At 38.2% G+C, this 12,302-nt stretch overlaps 1 protein-coding gene and 1 long non-coding RNA gene across 9 annotated transcripts in view; one reads left to right on the plus strand and one right to left on the minus strand.

Moving 5' to 3' along the window:
• The window catches only part of recql5 (RecQ like helicase 5), a 73,716-nt gene that overhangs the window by 49,241 nt on the left and 12,173 nt on the right, over positions 1-12,302 (minus strand). For 5 of the 8 annotated variants that reach the window (XR_010002872.1, XM_008104437.3, XM_008104436.3 and 2 more), the window contains one exon: positions 11,801-11,883. Coding sequence is in view for 7 of the 8 variants with exons in the window: in XM_008104437.3 (XP_008102644.1) it covers positions 11,801-11,883 (83 nt within the window). In the remaining variant the exon portion in view is untranslated. Of the gene's footprint in view, positions 1-394; positions 3,824-9,114; positions 9,784-10,545; positions 10,679-11,800; positions 11,884-12,302 lie in introns of those variants that run through there. The other 3 variants (XM_062970613.1, XM_062970612.1, XM_008104439.3) reach the window with 3 other exon arrangements.
• On the plus strand, positions 3,817-11,005 carry LOC134296251 (uncharacterized). Its single transcript, XR_010002873.1, has 2 exons — positions 3,817-4,853; positions 10,508-11,005. It is a non-coding gene; the product is annotated as an uncharacterized LOC134296251 (long non-coding RNA).

The following is a 12,302-nucleotide window of genomic DNA, read 5'->3' on the forward strand; positions in this document are numbered from 1 at the left end:
AGCACCCCTGACAGATGGCCACCCAGCCTCAATGTTAATAATAATAACAATAATAATAACAACAGTAATAACAAGAGCAATAATAATAAAAAAGAGGGTTGGAAGAGACCCTTTGGGCCATTGAGTCCAATCCCCTTCTGCCTTTGTGCACCGAAAGCACAAGCAAAGCACCCCTGACAGATGGCCACCCAGCCTCAATGTTAATAAATAATAATAATAATAATAATAATAATAAAGAGGGTTGGAAGAGACCCCTTGGGCCATTTTGTCCAACCCTCTTCTGCCTCTGCGGACCAAAAGCACAAGCAAAGCACCCTTGACAGATGGCCACCCAGCCTTAATGTTAATAATAATAATAATAATAATAATAATAATAATAATAATAATAATAATAATAATGGTTGTAAGAGAAGAAGAGAACCCTTGGGTCATTTAGTCCAACCCCCTTCAGCCCTTGTGCCATGGGGGCCGGATAAATGGCTTCGATGGGCCGCATCCGGCCCCCGGGCCTTAGTTTGGGGACCCCTGAATTAGAGAGTGAGAAAATGGTACAACAAGAAGTATTGTATACATTTAGTATCACCTATACTGCCGACAGTAGGTATCAAAACTCTTCCCTCATCAGCGAGTAACAGCAACGGAAACAATGGAGGACATGACACATGTGGTATTATTAATTATAACTGTCTTTGTGCAAACACTTGCAAAGATATATTTTAGAATGGCTTTTATATAAGTAGTCATAGTACATCCGTAAAGAGAATAATAATTGAGCAATACATTTATAGAACATCACAGTATGTGTAATTGTTCTTAAAAGACAGCACTTTGGCCTTATTCAGAGAAGCTCTGATAATATCTGTAAGAAATTATCGCACAGAAAGACTGGATGTCAAATATTGTTATTTTCAAGTGTAATTTCACAAATGCCTAGTGACAAGCTGTGGATCTTAAAGAGGAATAAATATCCTAGATATTCTGGTACAGTGATTTAACATAGAAAACCATTTTAATGCATACTTGATGCCTGGTCTCCACAGCTTCACAACTTTTTGACCCATTAAGCTGACTGCAGCCCCCCTATTGTGTACTATACTTTTCTGGGTGTTTGGCTTCCTCTAGCTTCTGCCCTTCCAGACACACTGGAAAAACAAGCTGATCTAGACCCAAATGAACTGCTTCTCTGTGTTCCCCTTGGTGGGACATTTCTTACTCAGGCCTGCACTAAAACAAACAATGAACTTGTTCATAGATCCTTACTGTTTGCCCTATATGCATACATGAGTTTGTTTGTTTAGCTAAAATCACTGCAGACTGATTAAGAGATACCAGTTTATTTATTCTGGGTGTGTCTATTTCGGGAGTCACTACCTTCTGGGGAAGGGCTGGGACAGAAAAGGAGAACCAGCAATTATACAAAGACAACCAATAGTAATTTAATTTCAAACTCAGCTGTTTCTTTAAATATGCACAACCAGAACATATCTCAGGGCAAAGGGGCAACAGGGCACAATGATAAAACTAAGCTTTGGATAAGTCAAGTGTCTTTGTTTGTTCAATAGGGAGAATTAAATAGGCATTTTATACCCTGAATTTTCAGACATGTATTCAATCTTTGTAGTTGGAAGCATCCACGGTATTTGCAATAGCAAGCAAACCAGTACTTTCAGGTGACCAATGGAAAAGGAGGTATTCTTTAACCCTGTCTTCTCATGTCAAGTAAGCAATATTCCATCAAAATCCTGAGGAGCTGAGATGGTGGAAAGGCAGTATTATTTGCATTTGGTAAAATCTACTTAAATAAAACATTAGGTATGATACAGTGAAGTGTCATTTCCTAAAGTGTTTTAAGTAGTTAACTGAGCCTGCAAATTAAAGGGAAAGAAAGATGAATTTGGGTACTGGCTCTGTTTATTATACATTGTCTCCTCCTCTTACCTTAAAATACCCTTATAGGACATTTGTTAATATACAGCAGCCTGCACAAGTTGTGGTCCTCCAGGTGTTCGGGACTCCCAATCTCAGAAACCCTGGCCAACTTGTCCAATGGTCAGGAATTCTGGAAGCTGAAATCCAAAACACTTGGAGGGCCACAAGTCGTGCAGGCCTGCTTTAGAGAGCACACCTCTTATGAAATCACTCAGGTGCATTTTAGAAAAGAGGCCAATACAATGAAATGCCTAATAATCAATTTCTCTAATGTGCAGTCCCCTTGAAAGTCATAAGGAACGTACAGAGCTTTCCCTTGGGAGGGGCAAAACTTCCAAATATAAATAAAAAGTATCTGCTAAAGAAGAGAGAAAAGTGAAAAGCAAAAAAGGTAAGGAGAAATACAAATGATAGGAACATCGACAAAACATACAATTTAATATACTGTAAAATGGCAATCTTCAGCCAACATATCTAAAATGTAGATTGCAGATTTTCTTTTAAATAAATCTTTAATGCTTATCGGACCAATTAATTATCTCCAACATATGTCAGTATAGTCTAAAATAGCTACCACAACCTAATTACATATCAATTTCCATTTAGTATAATGTTTAGTTGTTGCCCAGGCTCAAATATATTACTCAGGGAGTGATTAATTACTCAATGCAGTCATGGTACAAAAGCAATGATAGTTTTCAGAAGGTTCCCTCCAAGAAACAATGAGGCTTTGGATGAACACAAAGCTGCAGATGGCAGTCAACGGATTATTCAAACAGAACTCTGATCACAATGAAAGGACTTTAGAATTCTGAAACAGAATCATTAGTGAAGTTCTAACTATATGCAAAGTGATGTCCTTTGGGATTCTTTAAAAACATTGATTTTATGTATGCACTGACACTTGCTTTAACCTTTGTGAAAGATTTAGAAATAAATTACAGTATAATTCACTAAAAATGGCAGATCAGCATATTTAAGGGAACATGGAGTACCTAAAATTACTAAGAAAAAGACTGAAAATAAAAGGACAAGACTATAGCATAAGACTGTGTCTCAGCCACATTTCAAATACTGTACACAGTTTTGTCTCAACAGTGATATCAGAGCAAGAGAACACAGATGACAGAATTGATCAGGAAATTGGATTGGGGATGAAGAACCTACAAACAGCAACCACATATAGCACTGAAAAGATCTCTAACTTGTTTCCTTTTGTGATCAGTAAATGCCGTCAATAGATCTAATGGGCATTTTAAAAAAACATGCTGGTGGCGGCCTCCATCATTCTTGCTCAGAACAATTCACCTCTCCAGACAAAGGAAATCTTGTAACCATTGGCTGGAAAAGATAGGATTGAGGCCTCAGGTTCCTCAGTCTCACTTTTAGAATAAATGCTGAACCAAATAAGGCCTTCTAAATAAGGTTTAGAATGAAAAAATCTTTAGGATGCAACTCTACACTCGATGAAAGAAGAGCAAGACTCATGAAGCCTACTTCTGTGTAGCCATATATAAAGTTGTACTGCAAGGAAAAATCTCTAAAACAAATCTTAAAGAATGTTTATAAAAAGCTTGATACAATTAAGAATGATATTGACTGAACAAGCAAAAGATTTTCTTTCACTACACTAGGGATAATCAAATAAAAGTGATTGCCGGCCGATCTGGAGGAAATATTCCTTAAAAGTGAATATAAAAAGTGTATGGAACCCATTGCCACAGAATAAGGCAAGCGCACATTTTCAGAAAGCTTCAAAAGGGAGGTCAGAAATATTCCAAGAAGGTTGTTGTATGTCTTTCGGGCTGTGTGGCCATGTTCCAGAAGTATTCTCTCCTGACGTTTCGCCCACATCTATGGCAGGCATCCTCAGAGGTTGTGAGGTATGGATAAACTAAGTAAGGAAAGGAAAGAATATATATCTGTGTAGAGTCCAGGGTGTGGCAAGAGTCCTTTGTCACTATTTGCAAGTTTTGTTATTTGGATATTTCAAAACTACACATATATACAATTACATAGTTTGTGTAGTGTTTTTTTAAAAGAAGAAAAAGATGACAATGTAGCATAGTAAATTCTCACCTACACAATATTAATTTACTAAGAAATAAAATTGAATTTTTTGATGTATATAGCATACAGTAGAGTCTCACTTATCCAAGATAAATGGGCCGGCAGAACATTGGAAAAGTGAAAATCTTGGATAATAAGGAGGGATTAAGAAAAAAGCCTATTAAACATAAAATTACATTATGATTTTACAAATTAAGCACCAAAACATCATGTTTTACAAGAAATTCACAGAAATAATAACTATAACACATATAAGGCTTTTCTTCCCCCTCAATTCCCTTCCTCTTCCTTGGTGACATAGTAGACATTTATTTAGTTCTAATCTACTAACCAGAGCTCCACTACCCTCACCTTTTTTTTGTTTGTTCCTTGTGTGATTTTATTTTGGAAATGCTTAATAAAAGTTTATGCAAAAAAAGAAAGAAAAAAGAAACAACTATCCACCAAAGTGAGGTTTTTTTTATATCCGCAAAATTATCCAGATTTAAACTCAATTCTTACCCTATCAAACCTTTCTAGTGCACAGTAACAGCAACAGTATAAAGCAATGTAGACTTCTTTCTAGCAAAAGGACGTGTATTTTAACTGGCATGTTCAATGTGCATTGTAGCACTATTGTTATTCAGATTTAGTCACAATATGACGAAACTATAAGTGTTCAATTAAACCACTGTCTTCCAGAAACCTCTGCAGAGAAGGGGAATAATATCTGATCGCTGTGTTAATCATTTGCTAAAGTATAAACAAACCTATTAGATATTATCCTTCTGCTATTTCCACAACTAAGGAAAGTCTTCTCAGAAGGAAAAGTGTGCTTAGCAAAATTCAGAGAAGGAAACTACATAACGCTTCAGGTGAGAACAAAGTCTTTTTCCATTCTTTCTCAAAAAATATGTTAGAATTGTTAATAGGTATTTTGCAACAAACTGCCTTACTTATCACTTCTTTGATAATACAGATCGAACATCCCTCATCTGGAAATTTGAAACTGAAATACTCAAATTCAAAACTGATCACAGGGGTGGTTGAAGTAACATCTTTGCTTTCTGGTGGTTCAATTCACATAACTTTGTTTCATGAACAAAATTATTTAAAATATTGTGTAAAATTACCCTCAGGCTATGTGTATTAGGTGTGTGTGAAACATCAATAATTTCATGTTAGTCTCTCAAAGATATCCCGTATGTATTTCAAAATCTGAAAATCCAAAACATTTCTGGTGTTAAGCCCCTTGAATATTTCTATTTTTTCTGTTATTTCAATTATTTCTGTGACATGACTGACATTTTATGGGAAATAATTTGTGGACAAACTGTAACGGTCATGTAGGACTGAGGATAAACATTACCTCTGCAGCTTCTGTTTTTATTATTCTGCAAACAGACTAAGACATAATTGCTAAGCACCACTCTTTTTATTCTAATAAGGAAGCATCTAAATATTTATCCTGCTGGGAGCAGGTGTCAGATTCAAATTAAGCATGGCTTGCACTGGGAGGGATATATTCACTCCTGTTTTATGTAACATTTAGGGCAAGATTCAGGAAACTAGACTAGATACAAATATACTGAAATTTAGCTGATGTTTGATTGTCTCTGAAGCACATTATGTCAGCTTCTGCATAGCAGCAAATATAAAGTGAGAGGATGATCCACATGTTCTTTGACTGAGAACAGAACTGAACAGGAGAATTAAAAAGACAAGCTGCTTCCAAAGAGATGTCAACCTTTTATTTAAATGTTGTAACAACAGGCCTTTAAGCAATCCAATGTGAAAGGTGACCGGAAAGCAAAACTGCCTATGAGTCTATGTAACTTTGAGAAAGGAAGCTTTTAATATAAGACATAGTTGCTTCAGGCATTTCTAAACCCTTCCCTGTGTTACTCAAAGCTAATATATATATTTGGCTGGAGTTACACTTTAAAAAGTACTTGTTCCTATTCACAAACAAGTTCAACTTAAGAACAAGCCTACATAACCTATCTTATTTGTAACCTGGGGACTGCCTGTACTTAAAGGTAATTTTATACAATATTTTTAATAATTTTGTGCACGAAACCCAAGTTTGTGTAGACTGAACCACTAGAGAGCAAAGCTGTCACTATTTCATCCACTTCTCTGGACAGTTTCAGATATTGGAGGATTTTGGAATTTTGGATCAGGATATTCACTCTGTATCAACTAACGACATTTAATTTCCCATTCAAGACTAAGCCATCCCAAAAGAATTCTCATATCCCGGGCTGTGGCGCAGACGGGAGAGCAAGCCAGCTGGAATTAACTGCAATGAATCACTCTGACCAGGAGGTCATGAGTTCGAGGCCGCTCGGAGCCTATGTTTGTCTTTGTTCTATGTTAAAAGGCATTGAATGTTTGCTTATATGTGTAATGTGATCCGCCCTGAGTCCCCTTCGGGGTGAGAAGGGCGGAATATAAATGCTGTAAATAAATAAATAATAAAGAAATACGATTAGAAAACTTTTCACACTCCCTCATTTGTCACTACTCCAGCTAAACTCAAAAGAAACCATGATTGCTAAGGAGTGACAGATGACATTATTGTCTTTGCTAAATAAAGGGTCATCGCTTTCAACTTTGTGAATCCTTTTTGGCAGCCTAGCCAAGCTGACTTTATGAATTAAAACATCTGTTGATTTCCTTAGTCCACATTGACACCTTTTCTAGTAGTTTCTGCAGTGTCATATAGAGGTGCAGCAACTTTTAGAGATCAGCCAGGTACACTGATAAAAACACATCATTATAAGGAATGAAATTTACACTTATTTCTAGTGTTTCTGTTTCAGAGCAAATAGGTTACCTAGATTTCCCCAAGATCATAACTGTATTAAAGCTAAGTCCCTTACTTAATCAGATTGACACATGGCAGAACTTTTTCTGTTTCAGTGTTTTATAGAACCATAGAATTAAAGAGTTGGAAGAGACCCCAAAGGCCATCCAGTCCAACCCCCTGCAAGAAGCAGGAAAATCTCATTCAAAGCACCCCCGACAGATGGCCATCCAGCCTCTGCTTAAAAGCCTCCAAAGAAGGAGCCTCCACCACAGTCCGGGGCAGAGAGTTCCACTGCCGAACAACTCTCACAGTGAGGAATTTCTTCCTGATGTTCAGGTGGAATCTCCTTTCCTGTAGTTTGAAGCCATTGTTCCACGTCTAGTCTGCAGGGCAGCAGCAAACAAGCTTGCTCCTTCCTCCCTATGACTTCCCCTCACATATTTGTACATGACTATCATGTCTCCTCTCATCTTTCGCTTCTGCAGGCTAAACATACCCAGTTCTTTAAGCCGCTCCTCATAGGGCTTGTTCTCCAGACCCTTGATCATTTTAGTTGCCCTCCTCTGAACGCTTTCCAGCTTGTCAACTTTCCAGCTTGTCTCCCTTCAACTGCGGTGCCCAGAACTGGACACAGTATTCCAGGTGTGGCCTGACCAAGGCAGAATAGAGGAGTAGCATGACTTCCCTGGATCTAGACACTATACCCTGATTTATGCAAACCAAAATCCCGTTGGCTTTTTTTGCCGCCGCATCACATTGTAGGCTCATGTTGAACTTGTTGTCCACAAGGACTCCAAGGTCTTTTTCGCACACACTGCTGTCGAGCCAGGCATCCCCCATTCTGTATCTTTGCATTTCATTTTTTCTGCCTAAGTGGAGTAACTTGCATTTGTCCCTGTTGAACTTCATTTTGTTAGTTTCGGCCCATCTCTCTAATCTGTCAAGATCGTTTTGAATTCTACTCCTGTCTTCTGGAGTGTTAGCTATCCCTCCCAGTTTGGTGTCATCTGTAAACTTGATGATCATGCCTTCTAACCCTTCGTCTAAGTCGTTAATAAAGATGTTGAACGGAACTGGGCCCAGGACGGAACCCTGAGGCACTCCACTCGTGGCTTCTTTCCAAGATGAAGAAGATGCATTGGTGAGCACCCTTTGGGTTCATTCGCTTAACCAATTACAGATCCACCTAACTGTAGTTTTGCCTAGCTCACATTTGACTAGCTTCTTTGTCAGAAGGTCATGGGGAACCTTGTTGAAGGCCTTACTGAAATCCAGATAGGCTACATCCACGGCATTCCCCGCATCTACCCAGCTTGTAACTCTATCGAAAAAAGAGATCAGATTAGTCTGGCATGATTTGTTTTTGGTAAATCCATGTTGACGATTAGAAATTACTGCATTTGTTTCTAAGTGTTTGCAGACCACTTCCTTAATGGTCTTTTCCAGAATCTTGCGTGGTATCAACGTGAGGCTAACCAGACGGTAATTGTTTGGGTCGTCCTTTTTTCCCTTCTTGAAAACAGGGACCACATTCACCCTCCTCCAATCTGCTGGGACTTCTCCCATTCTCCAAGAACTCTCAAAAATGATCGCTAGTGGTTCTGAAATAACTTCCGCTAGTTCCTTCAATATTCTTGGGTGTAGTTGATCCGGCCCTCGACACTTAAATTCATTTAGAGCAGCCAGGTATTCCTGGGTGACTTCTTTCCCCATTTGGGGTTGGATTTCCCCCAATCCTTCATCCACTCCATGTTGCTGAGGTTGAGGTTGGCTTTCTTTTTGTGAGAAGACTGAGGCAAAGAAGGCATTAAATAGTTCTGCCTTTTCCCTATCCCCTGTCAGAATTTCCCCATCTTCTCCTCGCAGAGGCCCTATCACCTCCTTGTTCTTCTTTTTCCTACCGACATAAGCAAAGAAGCCCTTTTTACTGTTTTTAATGTATCTGGCAAGCCTGAGCTCGTTTTGCGCTTTGGCCTTGCGAACCTTTTCCCTACAGGAGTTGGCTATTCGTTTGAATTCTTCTTTGGTGATTTCTCCCTTTTTCCACTTCTTGTGCATGTCTTTTTTTAGTCTTAGACCAGGTAGAAGTTCTTTGGACATCCATTCTGGCGTCTTTGCACTTGTCTTGTTTTTATTCTTTGTTGGCACTGTTTGCATTTGCGCCTGGAGTATTTCACTTTTGAAAAACTCCCATCCATCCTTGACTCCCTTGTCTATTAGTATTGGCGTCCATGGAATGCTGCTCAGTATTTCCTTCATTTTTTGGAAGTCAGCTCTCTTAAAGCCCAGAATGCGGGTTTGACTTTTTTTCGTCTCGGCCTTCCTTTAAATAATAAATAATAAACTTTATTTTGATATCCCGCCCCATTTACCCGAAGGGACTCGGGGCAGCTCACAATAGGGACAAGCCCGAATAACAACACAACATATTTGACAAAACTTAAAACATTTCAACGACACATAATATAATGGACAATACATTAAAATCCAAGCAGATAAAATCAGAGTAATTAAAAGTGAACCAGCGGGGACATGTTTCATAAAGTGCTATATCATGGAAATATTCCTTTGTATTGCAAACTGCAGGAGCACATGTTTGCTTGCCCCTAGGGATCCGACCACTTCAACTGCATTGATCTGGTCCTCCGCGTTTGTTAGGATGAGGTCAAGAGTAGCCGATCCCCTTGTTGCCTCTTCTACCTTCTGGACCATAAAATTGTCTGCAAAGGAAGCGAGGAATTTGTTGGACCTTGTACTCTTGACCGAGTTTGTTTTCCAGCAGATATCAGGATAGTTGAAATCGCCCATGACTACTATATCTCTTCTTTGTGCCTGTTTGGTCAGCTGCTGACAGAAGGCTTCATCAAGTTCTTCATCCTGGTTCGGAGGTCTGTAGTAGACACCCACAACGAGATCTTTTAGAGTCCCAGTTCTCTTGATTCTTATCCAGATGCTTTCAAGCTGGTTTCCCAGATTGCCGTCTTGCATCTCTTCTGCAACGTAAATAATCCAGATATTTCCAACAGATATCCATACAGCCCTTGCTTAAAAACCTCCAGAGGAGAAGACTCCACCATACTCTGAGGCAGGGCATTCCACTGTTCAACAGCACCCACTATTAGGAAACTTTCCCTAATATAATAGGTGTAATCTCTTTTCTTTCTGTTTGAGTCTTTGTAACTATAACTGTAACAGAACTATTACCAATAGCATAGCTGCAGAGAACCATTTCAAAAAAGAATTGTACTTCTAGAAAGTGATAGGAAAGAAATATGCACATATCTTTTTGTCTGGAAAGCCAAAAACAAGAATAAAGAAAAGTTGAAACATGCACAACTCTCAATGCGAGGCAAATGTCTTTTTGCTTTTCTGGGCTTTTAAATTTCAGAACAGTGCTCAAATTATTGAAGTCTTAATAACATCTACATACCCCAGCTCCTGACTCTCATGCAATATAGCAATCATGGTATTCTTATTCTTTTAAGAATAGTAGCAACGAGATCAACTTCAAAATCTAAGGGAAATATATTTCCACCGGAGCCACCATAACCTAAAACTACTCTAGTGATGCTGAAATTGTTTTTGCTATTCTTATTCCTGAGGTGTTCCAGGTGTTAATGTTTTTATTGTTTTGGTATTCTTGGCCGCCATGAAAATACTTATTATGAAAGGCAAAATAAAAGTCTTGTTGATCAAATGTATGTTTAATTCTCCAAGGCCTAGAAACAATGTCTTCTGCAACCATAACTGCTTCTCAACATTTGGAAGACCTGAAAACTCGGATTCTGACAAATGACTGGGCTCTCGCGGGACTGGTGGTGATAGCTTCGTTTATCACTGTCATCATCGCCCTCCTCTTATTTGCCATTGTCTTTGGCTGTTGCTCACCTTCAAGGAATAAAGCAGGTTCCATATAAACAGCAAATAACCGTCTGCTCTGGGGAATTTCAAGAGTGCTACATTGTGACCAAGAAGTGAAAAGTACTGTTGTTTCTTGTCACCCTTATTTCACTTAAGTGGGCATTACCGTTAACAATGGCATATAACTGATGTCAAATGGAATTGGAATTAAAAAGCCATGTGCTGACAAGTCTCTGACTTAATACTAGGCCTTTTTTTAGCAAGACACTTGTAAATAAATGCCTTTTTATAAGAATTGTGAATTTTAAATATTTGAAAATAAATAATAAATTGAATTTCATGCCGTAAAATGTATATGACATTATCAACTATTGTATTTCTTCTATAATAAGAAGTATTTTCCTCCCATATAAATGTTTCTAAAAATGATTTGCATCTTAGAATCACAGGTGTTTTCATACATACATACATACATACATACACACACATCTTTTTCTGTTGCACATCTTACAATTGATGGTGTCTTAGAATTGAAGAAACGTAATAATCTCTTGCATTCTAAAGTTTCTAGAACCCTATAAATCTTCATTAAAAAGTGCATTTTGGTTCCATATTTTGCAAATTATACATTTTCTTGCACATATTTCCAATTTTTTCACATTTTAGTTACTTGCAACAGCAACTATATCATACTAAATAGTTTTCACCCTCAGTTTAGTACAAGATATTTGTGTAGTAGTTATTTGTCTGTAATCATAGCTTCAAGGTCGAATTTCAGCACATTACACCTCTAATTCTTCAAAGCACAAAATATTACCAACTTCAATACAAAACGATTATTAACAAAACATTATACACATGTAAATCATTTCTACATCAAGCTGTTAGTTTGTTTCTTTCAAAGATGAAAGGTAAAGTCAGAGTTTCCAAAAGAAGAGAGGGGCACAGCAGTATGTAGAATGGATTCCACATTAAATTCTTTTACACAAAAGAAACAAGCAGCAATACATTACAAGCCCTTTGCACTGCCATGTACATATCACAAAGACAATGTCCCTGATCCAATACAAGCTGCAAAAGAAATAAAGATTACTCTGTTTATTGAATCCATCTATTCATATAATTCTTTTATAGAACCAAGATACATACCTCAGCTCTTCAGAGAAGGCCACCACAGCATCAAAGTCTGTCATCATAGCTTTATCAGATTCTTTCAAGGTGCCTCGTTTTTCCTGAATACAGACAAGCTGAATAAGCAAAACCTTCAATATCCACATGTAATTTATTCAGAAAAAGTTTCTCAACAATGCCTCCTTTTGTATATTAACATAACAAGAAAATAGCCAGATAAGCTATATTTTTATATTTATTTTCAGTTCTATAGGAACATTGAAAGTATGAAAAATAATAACCTTTACAAATCTGCCATCTAAGAATACACCAATACAGTAGAGTCTCGGTTATCCGAGATAATGGGGCGGGCCCAATCTCGGATAACCAAACTCTTCGGTTAATAGGAAGGCCCTAGATCTCCCTCAGCCAGTCCCTTGCTGGAGGAAAGAGTTCCAGAAAGAGGGGGGGAGAAGGAGAGGGAGGAGGGGGGGAGAGGGAGCCCCCCTCCCCCCGCGGCGCCTCAGATGACACAGAGCCT

This window comes from Anolis carolinensis, chromosome 2 (genome assembly GCF_035594765.1).
Source record: "Anolis carolinensis isolate JA03-04 chromosome 2, rAnoCar3.1.pri, whole genome shotgun sequence".
Taxonomy (NCBI): domain Eukaryota; kingdom Metazoa; phylum Chordata; class Lepidosauria; order Squamata; family Dactyloidae; genus Anolis; species Anolis carolinensis.